Below are 19,386 nucleotides of genomic sequence, written 5' to 3'. Positions count from 1 at the left end.
GTATTTCCTCCTTACATATATTGATATTTTGAATTCTAAGAGAATAAACTGTTTCCTTATGTAAAATGAAAACAACACTGTTATCAGGGTTATTAAGTGTAATTAGATGAGTCAGTATATGTTTAATAGATGTAAACTGAATCAAAATCTGTATTTTCTTTCTATTTTTACAGCAACCTTATGCAATAAGTATTATTACTCCCTTAATAAGTTAAGTTTAAACAAATTAAATGGCCACAACCCTTCCCTCCAAAAAAATATTAGTATGTGGAAAAAGTAGATCTCAGAGAGTCTTGATTTCAAGTTCAGTGTTTTCTGTAATACTATTCCTGGGCTCTGAAAAATGTAAATCTTGAGAAGTTATTTCCTCTTCAATATTATTACTTATGCTCGTTAAAAATCAATCTTGTTAATACTGTTTAACCCTGTTCTAATAAAAAGAAACCAGTAACAATTGCCACTAAGGATACTACCCCTTTACCACTGTAATTAAGAGTTCATAAACAAATTAGAGTAGACACAGCTAATCAAATGACTAAAAACTCCATGTGAACTTACTTTGATACTTCAACTTTTAGTTCCATTTCACTCTTCTCTAATTCTAGAATATGTTGCCTATCAGCATCACTTACTGTCTTGCTCACACTATCAGCTAATTCATCTCTTAACATCTGTTCCACTTTCTGTGCTTCCAAATTGATTTTGGTAAGCTGAGAAAAAGTAACAAAAAACGTTCAGAAACGTTAGTTTTTGGTGACGTTTTCCTTTTATTATACCTTTCAGCACACTGCAGTCCTCTTTACTTTGCATTAGTCCAGATACTGCATTGGGTGTGAAGTATTAAGAATAGATTGACGAAGATAAGGGAGAAAAAGCCAGGAACAAATTATGAAAACTCTAGTTGTATGTCAACCCATTAACCCAAAGTCATTTATATTAATCAACTCACAGTCTAATAAGATATGAATCTCTGATATTCTTAATTTACTTGAAATGCCATATGCTCATATTTTACTTCAACTATATCATCTATAAATAAATCTAAATAGTTAATAAAATCTTATTAATATATATTTAATGACATTTAAAATAAACAAAATAACATGAATGATTTGAGAAATACACATTCTCAAGATAAAGAAATATTATAAGAGTGCTACTTCATCATAAATTATTGAATATTGCAAACTATATTATTGCCAGCCAATTTAGTAATTTTGACCATATCAAAAGTCTAAAACTTCCTATTAGAATGAAGTCCCTGAGAGGAGAGATTACTGTCTATTTTATTTCATGCTATAACTCCAGTTCCCATACAGCGTCTGGCATGTAATAGGCACTCAGAAATAATAACTGTTAAATGAAGGGATGGTAGTGGAAGGCAATTCCATTATTAAGCAAATAACATCTTTTTGCACATTAAATCTAAGAATGTAATGCTGGTGAGAAATAAGAACTCAATCACAGAAATATCTGCTTTCTTTTTAAACATTTCAGATTTAAAAATACATTATTTACCCATTACATGAAACACAAGCACTATATTAATATGATACTTCAGAGTTACAAACAAACCTCTTCCAATAATACAATGGCTACCATGACTAATTTTTTACTCTCTAACTGCATGAAAAAAATTATAATATCAAACCTCAGCAAATTTGGTTTCCAATTCAAAATTACGTTCTTCCACTTGCTTCAATGAAGTCTTCATATGTTCATACATTTTTTGAGAATGTTCAGCCCGCTGCCTTTCATTTAATTCCTTCATCTCCAGCATAGTGATTTTTTTTGAAATAGAAACAATCTCACTATTGGTTATTGATTTCTTTGCCTTATCCATGTTAGATTCATTTCCTAAATGCAACAATACTCTGGTAAATCTCACGCTGTTCTTATCAAAAATTTATCCCAGATACTTTAGACATTGTATTTAAGGAAGCAATATTGTTCTGCAGAAAACACACGAGCCTTTTGAATTATGACAGACCTGGACTCTAGTCTCAGCTCTATTACGTCTTATCCGTATGCTGCCTATCCTAATCTCTCTGGGATTTACATGTTTCGTCAATCAAATAATAATACTAATTATTCATCATAGGATTACAGGCATACCTTGTTTCATTGTGCTTTGCTTTATGGAGCTTCGCAGATACTGCATTTTTTTGGTTTTGTTTGTTTTTAAATTGAAGGTCTGTGGCAAACAACCCTGAGTCGAGCAAGTCTGTCGGTGCCATGTTTCCAACAGCATTTGCTCACTTCGTGTCTCTGTGTCACACTGGTAATCCTCACAATATTTCAAACTTTTTTATTATATTTGTTATGGTATCTATGATCAGTGATCTTTGATGTTAATATTAAGACAAAATGAAGGTTCAGATGATGGCTAGCATTTTTTAGCCATAAAGCATTTTAAAATTAAGGTATGTACATTTTTTTTAGACATAATACTGTTGCACACTAATAAACTATAGTATAGTGTAAACATAACTTTTATAGGTACTGGGAAACCAAAAAATTCCTCATTTATTGCAATATTTGTTTTGTTGTGCCAATCTGCAGCCAAACGTGCAATATGTCCAAGGTATGCCTGAACTGAAATAACAACGTAAAAGATGTAGTGTAGGAGGTGTCACATGTAGATAGTCAAAAAAGGACAAATAAATATATTTTGTTAACTGAAAGGAGAGAAACTGTATTAAGAGGCAATACAGTGAAGCAACACTACTTTGTGAATACAAGTGCAATGACTCAGAGTAAAAAAGTAAAATCTGAAGCCATGTGATTTAGGGATTTCGCCAAGTATCTTCCTTAACCCTGACTTTTATTTGGCCTTTGTATACATCTAATATCAAATATTTTACTTTAAATTATTTTATCAGTTATTATACCCTTATCTCATATATGCAGTTGTATAGCTTGTCTTTGGACACAGAAGTTTGTGGTTAAATGAAAAGAGAACGAAAGCCCTCTGATTTACCATGAAAAGGCATCACACAGGATTATCATTAGTTAGTCACCTTTTAAGAGAAAACTAATACTTTTGTTTTGCATAACAGACATGCTCCAGGAAAAAAAATTTGGTAGAGTGTTTTATTTTTTTAGAGAGTCAATTAACCATATATTCAGGGAAGTCAATTATTTTAAGGAACTAATAAGCAGTGATTATACTCTGTAAACAGTCGTAACACCAATAATGCCCCCTCCTATCTTTCTAGCTTCACAAGCTTGAGTTTTATAACTGAGTTTGCTCAAAGAAATATATATTTTTTTGAAACTAAACAAACTGGTTTGGTGTTTGTCTCAGCTTTAAGAAGTGCTTCATTTTGTTCTGTATGTGTCTTTAAATAGTATATGATTTTAGAATAGCTGCTGCAAGCAGTGATCAAATAGCTAACAGTAATGTTACTGAAAGAAGCTAAAAGTTTTAGGAAACCATTATGGTACAGAGACTCATTCAGGCAACCCTAAGCACCATGAAGGAAAGAAAAAAAAAGTGCAGTAAATACAGACATACAAGGAACATAAAAACTTCTCCATTCTCTTTAGTGCTAAACTTTGATTATGAAAAGAGGCACATCACAGGGGCTGCAATAGACACTAGTCTACTCTATATTCTTGTGTTTGGAGTGTCCTAGAGAGAGGGTAACAGCTCAACACCAATCAATCCCTGCATGGAAAAAGCTAAAAAAGTGATACTTTTAAACAAAGATATAAGGGCAACAGGAAATAAAAGCTTTTAAACTTCAGTGATATACTGTGGAGTTCCAGAATTTGGAGGGAAGCTTCTCATGTCTCTGTTCAGAATTGAGGGGTTGACATTCGAACCTTGGCTTTGGAAGACAGGCAATGGTGAGGTCATTTCAAGATAAGGAAACAGCTTAAACAAAGGTATTTAAACCACCTCAGAGCCGCCTCTCCACAGGACCTTGCTGGAGGCTGCACTTCTCTGGCTTGCCACAGAGCACTACAGGATGCATTCAGTGCGCTTTTCTGGCAGCCCAGTTAACCTTTATTTTTCCTCTATAAGATTTGGACCCTGGAGCCAAACCAGGGAGCTAGCAAGAGTAAGGCAGGCTTGTAAAATTATAGCCATGTGCAGCTGTACAACAGTACTACCTCTAGCAGCTGTGTTAAAGTATTTATAGAGAGAAAATTTCAGAACTAAGCTGAGTAATATAGTGGATAAATATTTGTGAAAAAATTTATTTTTTACTTATATTTTTCTGAGAGGGATTGAAACTGTAAGCCACATCTGATGGAAGATATGAATAATTCACCTATGTATGCTTGAGGTTGACAGACTTGTAAAATCTTTAAAAAAATAAAGCTAGACTTTATATTAAAAAAAAAAAAACTTCAGTGCTATAAAGCCATGTATCGGAGAGGTTAAGGTATTTGAAAAGTAAGGAATTTCTATAGGGAATTCAGCACTTATTAAAGAAACACAGGATAGAATGAACAAAGAACTTACTAAAACTGTATATAATATTCTTTTCTGTATCTTAGTTAAAATGGTATCTTCTTTTGTGTAAGAGCTACATGGAAGTCAATTCACTTTTAATCTCTTAATGAATTAAAAAGTACATTTCTAAAAGTAGCTTATTTTAGACTTCCCAATGTTAGGCCTCTCTAAGCTACATGTCTCAGTTACCAATTTAATAGTAACAGAAACTTTGAATAGCATTAGCGCTCTAAGGTCTAGAAAACAAATTAAAACATTTTATCCAAAGGGGCAAATTTATTTGAAAATTATAAAGCATAATGCTAGTGAGATAAAATTATTTAAATGTTGTGAATTAGGATAACCATTTGAAAAGCTAATATGGAAAATCCTAGCAGAAGCCACAAGATTTTAATACCCTTTAAGACAATAATATCTCTGTTAGGTATAAATGAAGATGTTCATTGCAGCACTATAAGCAATAGCAAAAATTAGAAAAGCTAGCGATTTAATCACCCAAACACAGTAACTTATTGCATGAATATTTATAAGTATGATGAATAAAAAATGAAATATTTTGATATTTACTAAATATAGCATATAATGTTTATTATAATTTAAAGTGTATAAAATATATAAGCATGTATAAGGTCATACAAAAAATGATACAGTAGTGGAACTATGAGCAATATAAATTCTTCTCAAATTTTTCTGATGTTCTAGGTGATCTTTTAATTTAAAAATATAAAATGATATATTCCTAATATAACTTTATACAGTGAAAAAACTCATAATACTATCATTAAAATACAGGTATTTCAAAATTATCATCAGTCTTAATTGTTAAATGGTTCAATATAGCTAATGCTCAGTCATACATTTTTAACATATATGATTTCATTAGAAAAAAATCCAATTTAATAACTAAAAATCTAACTTTGGTAAAGGTTAGTACAAGATATTGTTCATCAACCGCCTGTTAAACTGTTAGGCAGAGTGCATTTTTATCAAAATACTTCCTTTTTATCTGGTATAGAAAGGCACTTTAAATGAAAAATATTCACTATTAGATCTTAATCATTTTATATTATCAGTCATAATACTTACCTAATTTAGTTTCTTGTTCCCAGGCTTGTTCAATAGTGTGAAGTTTTTCCTTGGTAATCTCCAGTTCTTTACTTACAGACTCCATTTGTTCTTTTAGGGATGCATTTTCACACTGAATAAAATAGAAACATCGCTGAGCAACTACATTGTAATTCAGATTAATACCACAGATGTGACACTGTCTGAACTTTATATAATCTCCTAAAGCTCACAATCTAGTTTTTTTTTAACGAATGTAGAAGTTCCTCTGCATGTAATACAGATAGACATACACATAACATATATGTTGTATACACACACATATACTATTTTAAAATAATCATCAAAATCTTGTATATCTGATATGTGGCCCTAAACTCCTGAGTATTAGCTTCTGCCATGTTCACTTTGGCCAACGTGGAACACTCAAGAGTCTCACAATCTTCATAAACCAGTGCTTACTTCGCTCATTCATACCAAGGGTTACTGAGCATCCATAGCATGCCATCGGTGACAGGTACTGTAGGTTCATGATGAAAAGAAACAAACTTCTGGCCTTCATAGGCCTCACCATTTGGTGTCTGTGGGTATTTGTGTGGTAGGAGTTGGGGAGAGTGTGGAAGGCAGCAGAGTGTAAACAGATAATCAAAGAAAAAAATTCACTAAACAGGTCAAGATCTAGAAAGAAACAGAGTACAAAACCAAAGAATAATAAAAAGTAGCATATCCAGATAGAGTGCTTAAAGAAAGTCTTAACCACTGAAGAGGTGGTATTTAAGCTGAAACTGATGGTAAGAGAAGGAGCCAATATTGACAAGAAACCAGCCATGGAAAGAACTGATATACTACTGGTAAACCCAGATGCTCCAAAGCAGGAAAGAGTCCGGAGTATTAGAGGACTTGAACACAGTGAGCAAAAATCAGAGTGAAGAGGAATAAAAAAAAAGTTGGAGAGATAATAGGGGGCCATACCAGGCAAGGCATGGTATGTCAAGACAAGTAACTGGAATTTAGCAGTTACACTAACACTAACCCGTACCCTAACATGTACCCTAACCCTAACCCGTTTTCATACCCTAACCTGTACCCTAAACCGTACCCATTCCCTAATGTATAATAGGAAATTAATGTATAATAGGAAATCATTTAAAGATTTAAAGGAAGAAGTTTGAACCAATCATTCTGAATAAAATGTGGAGAATAAATAAAGGGGTAAATAGAGAAATGAAAAATTAGTCAGGAAGATACTGTAAAGTCCAGATGAGAGATGACACTGGTTTAGATTACAGTTATAGCAGGGAAGATGGAGAAAACAGGACACATAAGAATTAATTACATTTGGGGGAAAATGATAAAGGGAAGGAATGACTAGAGAATAATTCTAAGATATCTGCCTTAACTAAATGAGTAGATAATAGTGGCATACACTGAAACAGGAACAACTATGAGAGAAATAGACATCAGGAATTAAATTTGGACACGTTAAATTAGAGATTCCCTTGAAACATGAGTTGTTAAGTAGGTAATTCCATACAGAAGAACAGAGTTCTGAGAAGTCAGGCTGGAAACATAAAATGTAGGAGTTGGCACATAAGTATAATATTTTAAGCTCGTTTATTCTTCATTTTAACAAATAGAATGTCTACTACATGCCAGGTATTCTAAGCACTGGACTGCAATGGTAAACAAATTCCATCCTAAAACTTGTATTTAATGGAGCAATTGGAAAATAAGCCAATATATAACATACTGTCAGGTAATAAGCATTATGAAGAAAAATAAAACAGGGTAATGAAAAAATTTTTTAATAAATGTATTTATTTATTTTTGGCTGGGTTGGATCCTCGTTGCTGCACGCAGGCTTTCTCTAGTTGCAGTGAGCGGAGGCTACTCTTCGTTGCGGTCCATGGGCTTACTCATTGTGGTGACTTCTCTTGTTGCAGAGCACCGGCTCCAGGCGCGCGGGCTTCAACAGTTGTGGTGCACTGGCTTAGTTGCTCCACAGCACGTGGGATCTTCCCGGACCAGGGCTTGAACCCGTGTCCCCTGCATTAGCAGGCAGATTCTTAACCACTGCACCACCAGGGAAGTCCCGAGATTTTTTTTTTTTAAAAGGGCGATGTTATAATGAAAAGGAAGATTAGGGAATAAAACATGACTTTCTGGTAACATGCACAATTACAGCCCAGTTCCTAGATACTGTAAATTCGTAGGAGAATAACAAAAAAGGGCTTAAGGTGTTTTAAATAACTTGCTACCCTTTTTGCTTCTCTTACTTCCAGACTCTTTCAAAGGATAACTGTGGCCTTGCTCCACATCCCATTTTCATACCTCTGCCCTGGTACTGCACCCTCATTCATTACCACTCTTACCTCTAATATTCAATCATTCTCTCCCTTTTAGCTCTAAATTTTCTTTTCCTCTCCTCTCAAACTTCATTGGTCTCCTTATTAAATTTTTTTGAAAAAACACAGCAAATCCTCTTCTTAATTTTACCTTAGTCCATATCTATTTCTCTTGTCTGCTATTATCAAAATTTCCATTTTTTTTAATTGCCTTTTCACCCATTCGGTTTTTGTATTTCTTTACCACCCACTCTGTTTTTCATCTTCTAAAATTTGATTTCCATCACCTTTATTCAATCCCTGAAGTTAATATCTATTAGCTCTAACTCTGTGCCAAACAGCAGGTACCAAACCCACAAAAATGAACTAAGTAGAGTTTCTGATATCAAGAGGCTTATATTCCTGTAGGAGAGGCACACATATAAACACATATAATATGATGTGATATAAATGGCAGAAGTAGGTACAAAATATAGAAATAACAGAGAGGGTGAGTTTTTTCTATAAAGAAGGATGCTACAGAGAAAAAAGTAGTGTCTGAAAAAAGTTTTGAAACATGAATAGAAATTCACTGAGCAGAAAAACTGGGAGAGGAGGAAGGGCTTTCTAAACAAAGAAAACTGCATGTACAGAAGAACATACGAAACACTGTGGTGGAGAAAACTGGTAGTTCACTTTCTAAAACATTAATTGTGAAACTCCTTAGAATGTCACAGTAGATGACATGAGTTACATGTGGGCTAATCACAAAAGTCACTTATTCTTTAAGTGACTGGCAGCTTTTGAGAGGTTTTAAGCAAGGGAAGGACATGGTCAGATGCACGTTTAGAATGATCACTTTGGTGGCAGCAAGGAGGATACAGCACTGGAGGTAACGGTATGGGTAATGGTTACCACAGTAAAGATAATAAAGAATAAAACTAAGCCATTGCCAATAGAGAGGGACATATGTTCAGAATTATAACAGATACAGGAAGAAAAGGAGAGAAAAGGATACAATACAGAGACAACATTTTTTAAGCTTTGAGTAGAGATGAAAAATATTATCTGGGAAAATAAATTTTAAAAGTTAAAAATTACTCATTGATACGCTATCTGCAGGAGATTTCTTATCTATGATTGTCTAATGCTAGAGAAGAGAGGACAACAGACATGAAAGATGGGAAAAAATAAATTTTTATCACACTTAAATATTTAGAATTTTCCATAAAAATTAACATAATCATCTCTCTTCAAAAATAAAAAGTAAACTGATCATGATTATTTCTAGTTAATATTAATAAATAATGACTCAGATAATTTTGTAGGAGTCATTGAAAGCTATTCAGAATGTTTTCTTGAACGTGTCCCCCTAAGCAAGTGGGAGCTTTTGAGCCAAAAGAATTATATCTCCTTCCATTCCAATGAGAGGATCATAAAAGAGAATGAACCAAAAGACATAAACCTTTATTTTTCATAAAGGTAAACGAAATCAGGAGCTTATTTTGCCTGCTATAAAAGGTACGAAGGTCGAGTGGCTAGAAGACAATTACAAAGGGTCTGGGTCATATTCATAGACTCCTTGAATTAAACTAATGATACTCCATCCTATTCTTCTCTCTCTCTACAGTAAGAAAGGATAGGGATTTGCAGAACTCATCCAAGGTCCAGGAAGAACCAAGGATATCTCATCTACTCTCTACTACATCCACCCCAAAGAGCCATGGACCATGAGGGAATAATTTACACTGGGATCAGGGCAAGAGAAAGGAATGGGTACTTAATAATGCTTCCTCTTCTGACTACATTATCCTATCTGTTCCATGTTCTTTTTTCTTTTTTAAGTACCTGATGGAAAGAGATTTCATTCAGCTAAATCACACAAGTGGGCTAAGGAAAATAACCTGAAAGAAGTCATCCAGAAGTCATTTTGCACCTATAGATAAGATACCACCAAAGAAGAATGGCTAAAATCACAAGGTTTAAGGATCACACCTACTTACCTCTAGGTGTTCCAAGTTATTTGTTCTTTGAACAAGCATATTATCTTTTTGCAAGATGTCTCTGTACTTAGCAGTCAATTCATTGTATTGTTTATTGGCCAATGCTAGTTCAGACAGAGAGACACTATTATCTATAACTTTTTGGAGTGCTGCAATCTTGAAAATAGCCATTTCCTATGTAAATAAAGATACACTGAATTAAGGTGGTGTATTTTTTTCTGGTAAAGCACTAGCCACTTATGAGGATAAGATAATATAGCTGAAAGCAAAACAGATTTTAGAATAATTTAAAAAATTAGATTTCTCAAGTAAGAATTGCATATATTACATATATTACAATATATTACAATAATTATTAATTACTTTAATACAAGAAATAATATTTGGAAATCTTAAATCATAATAAAAATAAAGTGAATCCTTTTATAACTCCTGTCATAGTTAAATGAAATTGAGTTAATTTGAGAAACGCGTAATATACAGCAGCAAGAAAACATATCACTTAGAATATATCTTTGGATGGCTTTTCTAAATTTCATAAGATTAAAAAAAAACTTGTCTTTTGAATGGCAAAATTTGCATCATCACAGGTAATATTTCCAACTTTGCTATTTCTGCTTATTTATAATTAATAACAAACTAGCTTTATAATAAAAGAAAATTTTTTTTTCGCAGGAAAGAAACATTATTTAGGGAAAAAAAACTTCTCTGCATCACAGCTATCTGTAACAAATAATATCAAAGGCTTTAAATTACTTGGTTCATCTTTAACTCTTTAGCTACAGAGCTATAAGAGTCACTATTCAAAGACACTGTATTAACACTAAAAAGAAATGACTGAACATAAAACCAAATTTATGAAGTGAGGAAGATAAAGAATTTATGAGTTCCCTGGAGGACTCATAAATTGGTTAGGACTCAGTGCTTTCACTGCGGTGGCCTGGGTTCAATCCCAGGTTGGGGAACTACGATCCCGCAAGCTGTGCGGCTTGGCCAAAAAATTTTAAAAATTAAAAAATTAAAAAAAAATAAAAAGAATTTATGGTTATAATTCATTCTGAAGTAGAGTAATGAGGGGAAAATATTTGTAATAGTGCTTCAGATCTCATTTTGAAAACTTCTCTATATAAATAAGTACACCCTAGTCTACCTTACCCTTGGGATTCAGTTTCACTTTTGCTTTGTGGTGAGGGAGATCATGTTTCCCATCCCTAAAAATATCCCTTTTTTTGGCTTTCCAATTGTTGCAAAAACAAACAAAGAATCCAGGTTGAACAATCAGGTTGAAGAGGAAGAAGATTCTAGTTCTTTCTTCCCTTCTATCTCAAACACTAGCTATATTTGTAATACTCTAAGAAAAGTACATTCTACAAAATCTAACACAAAATAAAAACAAGAACATTTCATATTGAAAATAGGTTTATTAGCATGACAATTTCACCCATTACTATATTTAAAAGGGGGTGGCAAGGAACTCGTTCATTTTAATTTTACTTTGAATTCTTCTATTTACATGCTCCTATGTAAATTTAGACATGTCAAATGAACATATACATGCTTAAATAAGGTCTGATCAGATGTAAAGCAAGGTGCAGAAGAGTCGCATGGCATGCAACTTTTTGTGTCTTTGTTAATAACTCTCAAAAGGAAACATTAGAAGGATTATCAGTTACCTAAAGGGGCTGGAAGGATGAAGGAGAATGAAGTGAAAGGTACAAGGACAGACGTAAGATTTCTCTGCTGACAGCTTTTGTACATGTAAATGTTTTATATATTCAAATTTAATTTTTAAAAAGTTATCCCTAAAACTGAAAACAAATGTAAAATAAATGAGCCTAACTATGTAGCAATTGTATAGCATAACCACACAAAGAGGAGAATTACTTCAAGTCACTATAGAATATGTTACCATGACGATACCTCCTTAGTGAGAGATATTCTAAAGAAAATAAGAACTGTAAAGAAATTTTATATCTAGTAGCACTGGTATTGTTATTGTTAATACCAATACAAGATTAATGTTTTCAAATTAATGTATGAATATGTAGTATAAAACAAATAATTATTTTAATGTTATTTTAATAGAGATTTCCGTGTTAAAAAAATATAGTACAAAATCAAAGGTTAGTAAAAACTCCATACTCTTACTTATCCTAAAATGTTAAATTTGAATTAAAAATAACAATATGAACTCATGATTTAAATCTATACATATTTTCCTAACTGGACTAGTAGCAATGACACTCCAAGAGCAATGACACCTGGGACTGGTTTTTGGTATCTAAATGCTGTCCCCACTAAAATGAACCAGGGCTCTTTAGAGAAATGGCTTATTCTAAGCCTGCCTAAGAAGTATACAAGGTACATCTTGGACATATGTTGTTCCAGAAAACAAACTAAGCTTTGCAGCTTGGTTCAAAGACTAATGTATTTCTGTCAAATAGGATATAAGAACCTTCTTTAAAGGGCTCTCACTGGCCAAAGTTGAAGACAAAAGAATAATGATTACACCTGAGTAAAACACACTGAATATTTAAAAGTGTGTGAGTCTGTTATGATACTCAAAGAAGAGAAAGCTGGAGGGTGCAGTGGGTGGGAGGGGATAGGCAGAAGCAGACTACACAAACTCTGTATTCTGAAAACTGGTCATTAAAAGGAAAGAATGACCAGTTTTTACCTTGCCTTTCTAGTTAGGAACCATACTTCAAGGTAACCAAAGAGCTTGGGCTAATGAGGAGAAGCTCTTTATTTTATAAAGAATACCTGCTAGTAAATGAAGAGAACATAATATAATTAGAAAATAATGATTTTTGCAACTCTTAATGAAATAATTGGGTCAGGCAACAACAATCACCAGTGGACACTAAAACCATTAGGAAAATTGCTGAAGAACTGGTTATTTGCATGGTATCAAAATATCACCAAAGAATTAACTAAATCACTTAATAATGGAGATATATGGCTATCTCCCCCTTAACAAAGTAATCAATCATGAAACATGGGACTACCAGACATTCCATCTCTTTTTTTTTTTTTTTTGTGGTACGCGGGCCTCTCACTGTTGTGGCCTCTCCCGTTGCGGAGCACAAGCTCCGGACACGCAAGCTCAGCGGCCGTGGCTCATGGGCCCAGCCGCTCCGAAGCACGTGGGATCTTCCCGGACCGGGGCACGAACCCGTGTCCCCTGCATCGGCAGGCGGACTCTCAACTGATGCGCCACCAGGGAAGCCCCAGACATTCCGTCTCTTGAAGTGATACACTATAAAGTATTACTTATAAAGTACAAAACATTACTTATGAAGTGTTCTTGTCAAAAATATTTAACCTTAATACAACCAAGGCGTCAAAGCTAACTTTTAGTAAATACAATGGATACAGGAACAAGTAAAATTACGAAAGAAAATAATCAGATAAATATTCATTATTTTTCAGAGAGAGGAGGAAAAAAAGGGGGAGATTCTATATTAAAAGGACTTAGGACATGTAACATCCAAATACAATGCAGGGTCCTTGACTGGATACTGGGACAACTGAGGAAATGTGAATATGATCTGGACATTAGATAATATAAGGTATTGTCAATTTTGTTAAGTGTGATAAAGTTGTTGTGGTTATGTAAACAGAAAAAGACTTTTTTAGAGTTGCACACTAAAATATTTAGGGGAGAAATGTCTGCAATTAAAATATTCTTACAAAAAACAGATGAAGCAATTAGAGTGGATTGTTTTTAAATGTTAACTATTAATCCAGGTGATGGGTATTCATCATACTATCCTTTCTTCTTCTTCTTTTTTTTTTCGGTATGCGGGCCTCTCACTGTTGTGGCCTCTCCCGTTGCGGAGCACAGGCTCCGGACGCACAGGCTCAGCGGCCATGGCTCACGGGTCTAGCCGCTCCGTGGCAGGTGGGATCTTCCTGGACCGGGGCACGAACCCGTGTCCCCTGCATCGGCAGGCGGACTCTCAACCACTGCGCCACCAGGGAAGCCCTATCCTTTCTTCTTCACGTTTGAAAACTTTCAGAGTTGAAAAAAATCAGACGTACCTTAAAACGTTGCAAACGTCCAATTTTTTCACCAACTTCAGCCTCCACTGATATCAATTCATTCTTCTGTTTCCAATTTTCTTTTCTAAGTTGTCTCTCCATTTCTACTAAAGTAGTATATTGCCTTATGAGTGACTTTTCATTCACTTGTAAGACTGTGATCTTTCTGCTATTTTCTGAAAGTGTTTTTTTCATTTCATCTGAATCCATCTGAAGAGCACTGAGCAAATTCTGCACAAAGTCACATTTATATTACTTGTTAAATCTAGCTATCTTAGTTTGTATATTGATTTTAAAAGTGCTTTACTTACATTATATTCTTTTATTTTTATAGCATCTTGTTGGATTTGACCCTCAAGTTTTCTCTTTTCCTCTTTCATTGTTTCAGATTCTGTTTTCCAGGTCTCTTTTTCACTTAAAAAAATAAAAATGACAATACAGTAAACCTAATAAAATATTTAACTATAGGAAGAGATAGCTATAGATTATAGAAATTTAGTTTCCATAAAATAAGAGAAATCATAACTAGTCAAAATCTGATAACATAAGTAGAAATTCCACTTGAAAGGATTTATCCTGAAAGTTATATTTTTATTTAATAAATGAAAGGTAAATAAATTATTTTATCAAATTATTTTCATTAATCTACAAATTATTACTCTACAATTGTTACAATATAACATTTGCAGCTGAATCTTATAAACATTTTATTAAAAACAGAAAACAATTAAGAAAATGATCAATACCCCAAACTAATTCTGGAGATCAAGTCTCAGTATTCTGACCTTACTCTTAAATTTGAGTGTTAAATACTTATAAAATATCTAGAATACAAACAAAATGAGAAATCATTAGACTTAAAAGAAGGTGTATAAGACATTGTTGCCTACCCAGACCTGCAATCTGCTTGGCATAAACCAATTATGGTGTCAGCATCCTCTTTGAACTGAATGATTCAAACCTGGACATATATATGACTTGAACAGCTCATTAACCCAATTCTGATTAATGAGATCTAAGTCTGCCAGCAGCCTTTGGGAAAAATTTCATGTAAAAATAAAAAGTTATGTGAAAAAAAAATGCCCCTCTTCTTCAATGGTCATGGTTCCATCTTCCTTGAACTTCTTCCTGCAGCTATTTTATAACCAACATAGGAGATAATATGACCTATACTATAAGACTTCCAAACATGACCTACCCTATAATTAGCTTTGGTTTTCTTGTTAGATCAAATCGTAGTCACTCTTAGGGTTTAAATCACCTTTAATCAGGTATTCTAACTATTACTAAGGATATTAGTCATTGGTACAGATGAGATGGCAGAGATAAGCACAAACAGGTTAGTTCCCCATGAAAATATATGAATAATGATGAGGGTGACGATGAAGGACGATGCTAACAGCTGACATTTATAAACAGTTCATATGTGCTATAATATTCACAAAATACTCATATCTGGGCATTTTCACATAATTCACTTAAGTTTCATAATAACCCTATGAAAAAGTATTACTATCACAGAATTTTATAGATAAGGAACTAAGACACAAAGTGGAGGTGAAGAGGCAGGAAGAAAAAGTAAAAGAAAATATCTAAATATTTTTTGTTAATTAGCTTTAACACGAATATTCTTCAATTATACTTATAAAGTTTTGCTAACACCTATACCTTAGGTATTCTTTATATAATAAGCTTTGTTGATGACGAATTACTGCGAATTTTCTGTTATAGTCTTCAAGAGAATCTTCTAAATTCTTTAACTTATTTTCTTTATATTCTAGTTCCTAAAAATTGGTTTAAAAATGAGAATGAAAAAAGCATCAGGATATATTTTAAATTTGAAGGTATAAATTCATATTCTGACAAGATTATAGAAAAATATACAAAAGATAATAGTCAGCAAATCCATAAGCAGCACAGGTCATTTCTGTGATTATTCTGAACACCTTATGGCATATGGAATGAGGTAATATGTGTAAACGAGAAGTGTTATGAAACAGGTAAAATTATTTTCATCATATAGAATAGTTACAGTAACCATACAAATGATCAGATACAGTGGTTACAAACTCACCTTTAGCCACTCAGTCCCACATACCCTTTAGTGAACATATGCGTTCATAGCTCCAGTCAAATTGTCCTTTCCAATTATTTCATTTTGAAGATGAAGAAACTTGAGACTTAGAAAGATCAAGTAACTTACTCAACATTAAAAAACTCATTACTACTACCCTTGGTAACCATTTTCTAAGCACACATGCCAAGCTCAGTGCCAAGTGCTTTACATATTGCAGATCTAACACTTGCAGTTAGGTCTGGCTGACTCCAAAGACCTTGCTACTTCTATCACTCTATGCTGCCTTAGGATTGGGAGTCCAAGTACTTGTTTTGTCACTTTGAACAGGTTTTCAGATTCCAAATTGGTTCTTTAATCTACCACAGTGCTTCTCATGTGTTTTTTATATAAAGATGAAAAAAATGAATCTTATCACAAGTAACGTGACAATGTAATACTTTTATCACTTATTGACAGTGATCCTGTATTGAAGAAGAATAAATTTATGAAGAATGCTAAAATTATAAATTTAAAAGTAATGATATAACATGAATTATAATGTTCTAATAAGTAAATTCTAATACTCAAAAAAGATTAATTAATATAATATACAAATACAAGCATTTTGTAATCATAACTCAAGTATATTCACAGATGGATTATTTAGGAGAGGGAAACAGCAGTGCTTATAATAAAAAACTTACTTTCATTGATTCTGAACACATTTTAGTGATTATATTTGCAGTGTATGTGATATTACGGGTATTCACACTCAAATGAAAGAATGAAAAGCATCTCTCATTACGCCATTCATAATGACTGTAATATAGACAGCAAAACTGAGAAACAAACACAAGGCAAGCAGTATCCTTTCTAATTTGCTAACAGATTAACTAATAACTTACAGGGTAAAGGGAAGAAAGAGATAAAAGACAATTTTGTTTAAAAGTTTCTTCTTGTAGTTAACACACAAAAAAAGGAACGATTCTAATCACTACACAAAAAGCTGTGTCAGACTTTATTCATGTGAATTGCTTTTCCAACCAGCAATAAATAAAAGAGCTCACCTTATTTATACATTACTACCTCATAGTAGCTGCATGTTATTCTATCTGTCAATCATATATTTCATATGAATGGCACGCATGCTTCTCATTCAGATGAATGGAATAAACTGCTTTTATTCATAACATTCCATCTAATATCAAAATCATTAAAAAAACATTTCACTGTTAATATTCTAAGAACGCAAAGGAATATATGATGATTAAATTATAAAACATACTATCAACTATTTTTGTTACTCACATATAAAATTTTCAGTACCTGTAAGATATGTATTAAATATTCATTCTGAGAATTAATGATATTGGCACTAGATGGTGCTACCCCATCAGGTAAGTCTACTCCTTTAAACACAACATTTGATCCTTCTGATTGTCGTAAAAGACTGGTCTCTTTTTCAAGATGATCTATCTGCAAACGAACAGTTCAGAAATGAGAACCTCATCTCTTACACCCAAAGAAAGACAAATTTAAAAGCAGTAACTAACACTTCCTACTGAATATCTTGAACAAGTAGATATATGAATGCTCTGCCAAGTATTAATTAAATTATAATTTAATTTATAATTACTACTACTTAGAAATGTCTAGGAATATATTTAGAATTTTTGTATCCTTTTATGTTATACGGTACTTATTTTTCCACTAATTTAATTTAAAAAATTCAAACAGAAGTTTTCTGAATGTTGAAAGAATTAATTAAAGGGTCATTTTCTCGTAAAATAGTCATTTAAAAAAAATTAAATGTTTCACATTAAACCTTTATTCATATGCTTAGCATTTTCTTTTATATAATAAAATTCTCACCTTTAAATTTGCTTTTGTCAACTGCTGAGAATAATTTATAGCCTCCTTCCGAGATTCCCTGAGCTCCTGTCTTAACTCTTCATTCCTTCCAGTAAGTTGATCAACTTGGGCTTTTAAATGCAGATTGGCATCAAATATTCCTTCTGCATTCTTTGATTCTATAGCCTAATATATTTAAATTATATAGGAGAAATGTGAAGAAAAACACTAAAGTCATAGTAAAAAAAAAAGTATGTTTAAATAAAATTCACATTTAAGCATTTTACTATTCCCATGTATAATAAAATATACCAAATCTATCTCTTATTTATAAATTTAAATTGATAAAATACCAGTCTAACCTACAACAGTATTACCAAGCATACTAATCACTTCATTCTAACAATTAACAATATCTAGCTAATCCAAGTAGACTGGTAGACCAGAAAAACTAGACAGGAACAACATGACTAGGGTTCAAATATTAACCAATCTCTTATTTGCCGGGCAAGTGACTTGAAATTCCTTATACCTTAGCTTCCTTAACTCTAAAGAAGAGGAAATAATGTTAGCTCTGTCTACTTCACAAGGTTTTTATACAGTCAAAATGAGATAATTTATATGTAAATGCTTTGAAACCATGAAGCATCTGCATTTAAAGCATGAGCAAAGGAATGAAATAGCTACTACATGTAATTAATTAAATTTTTCATTGCTTCCTCTCCATACAATTGAAGCATACATAATAACAAAGTCAAAGTATGATAAAATAGTGTTATCCAAGAGTGCTGGATAAGCAAAAATAATCTGTCAAATTTTAAAATACTACCCAAGAGGCTTCACTGCTCCTAATTCCCCAATAACGGCATATATAAATATATCTACCATTATGTACACATATACACAATACATACGTACCAATAGATCTGGACTTTATGGAACAAAACTGTTAAATGCAAAGTAAAGCTTCAGAAATGAAGGCAGAAGACAAAGAAACTAAGATGAGTAAAATTATATGTAATATCCTATTCAGGAGGGTGATCTGGGATTTAACTCAAGGCAGTAGGTCTATAAGAGTAAGCCTTTACCCTAAGGAGAACAGAGCAGGCCATGTGGAGTCATAATTTATACTAATTCAAAGGGGATAGCAGAAAGAAGTAGGCAGAAGGAGGTATTCTGACAGATGACAAAGTAGTCTAGTTAGTTGTCTTGCTGAAAAATAGCAACATGTTATCTATAAATCCTTCTGGTAAAATGAAATTGAATTAGATGGTGATTAGGGGCCCTGAAAAACACCCTATAGCAATAGAAAGTGAACTTAAGTGCAGAAGCCGGAATTATCTGATCTAAAGTGTCACTGATTCTGATGACTTCTTAGAGGACATACTGTTAGGTCATTCAGATGGGGCATAACAATCAGAAAAAAAAATTGATAACCCAGAAGAGAAGCACACAAAATCGATGGAAACAAGAATCCTAGGAAGACCACAGGCTGCCAATTAAAATAAAAAAACTTAGAATCTTTCTGGGTTATTCATTCTGTTTCTATTTGGTCACTAAATAGAGTTTCCCTTGCAG

General features: G+C 33.0%; 1 protein-coding gene across 3 annotated transcripts in view; it reads right to left on the bottom strand.

The window, feature by feature from the left end:
• The window catches only part of CEP290 (centrosomal protein 290), a gene marked incomplete at its 3' end in the record, with an annotated part of 91,415 nt that overhangs the window by 39,804 nt on the left and 32,225 nt on the right, over positions 1-19,386 (bottom strand). For all 3 annotated transcript variants that reach the window (XM_081248282.1, XM_081248283.1, XM_081248284.1), the window contains exons 20-28: positions 17,830-17,994; positions 17,284-17,433; positions 15,570-15,685; positions 14,213-14,315; positions 13,902-14,132; positions 9,858-10,031; positions 5,552-5,663; positions 1,652-1,857; positions 559-710 (exon numbers count right to left, since the gene is read on the bottom strand). In XM_081248282.1, coding sequence (XP_081104408.1) covers positions 559-710; positions 1,652-1,857; positions 5,552-5,663; positions 9,858-10,031; positions 13,902-14,132; positions 14,213-14,315; positions 15,570-15,685; positions 17,284-17,433; positions 17,830-17,994 — 1,409 coding nt within the window. The remainder of the gene's footprint in view (positions 1-558; positions 711-1,651; positions 1,858-5,551; positions 5,664-9,857; positions 10,032-13,901; positions 14,133-14,212; positions 14,316-15,569; positions 15,686-17,283; positions 17,434-17,829; positions 17,995-19,386) is intronic.

The sequence above is a fragment of the Mesoplodon bidens genome (assembly GCF_964165515.1).
Source record: "Mesoplodon bidens genome assembly, chromosome: 11".
Taxonomy (NCBI): Eukaryota; Metazoa; Chordata; class Mammalia; order Artiodactyla; family Ziphiidae; genus Mesoplodon; species Mesoplodon bidens.
The sequence above is the reverse complement of the archived record's forward strand: the minus strand, read 5'-3'. Positions and strand labels throughout refer to the sequence as shown.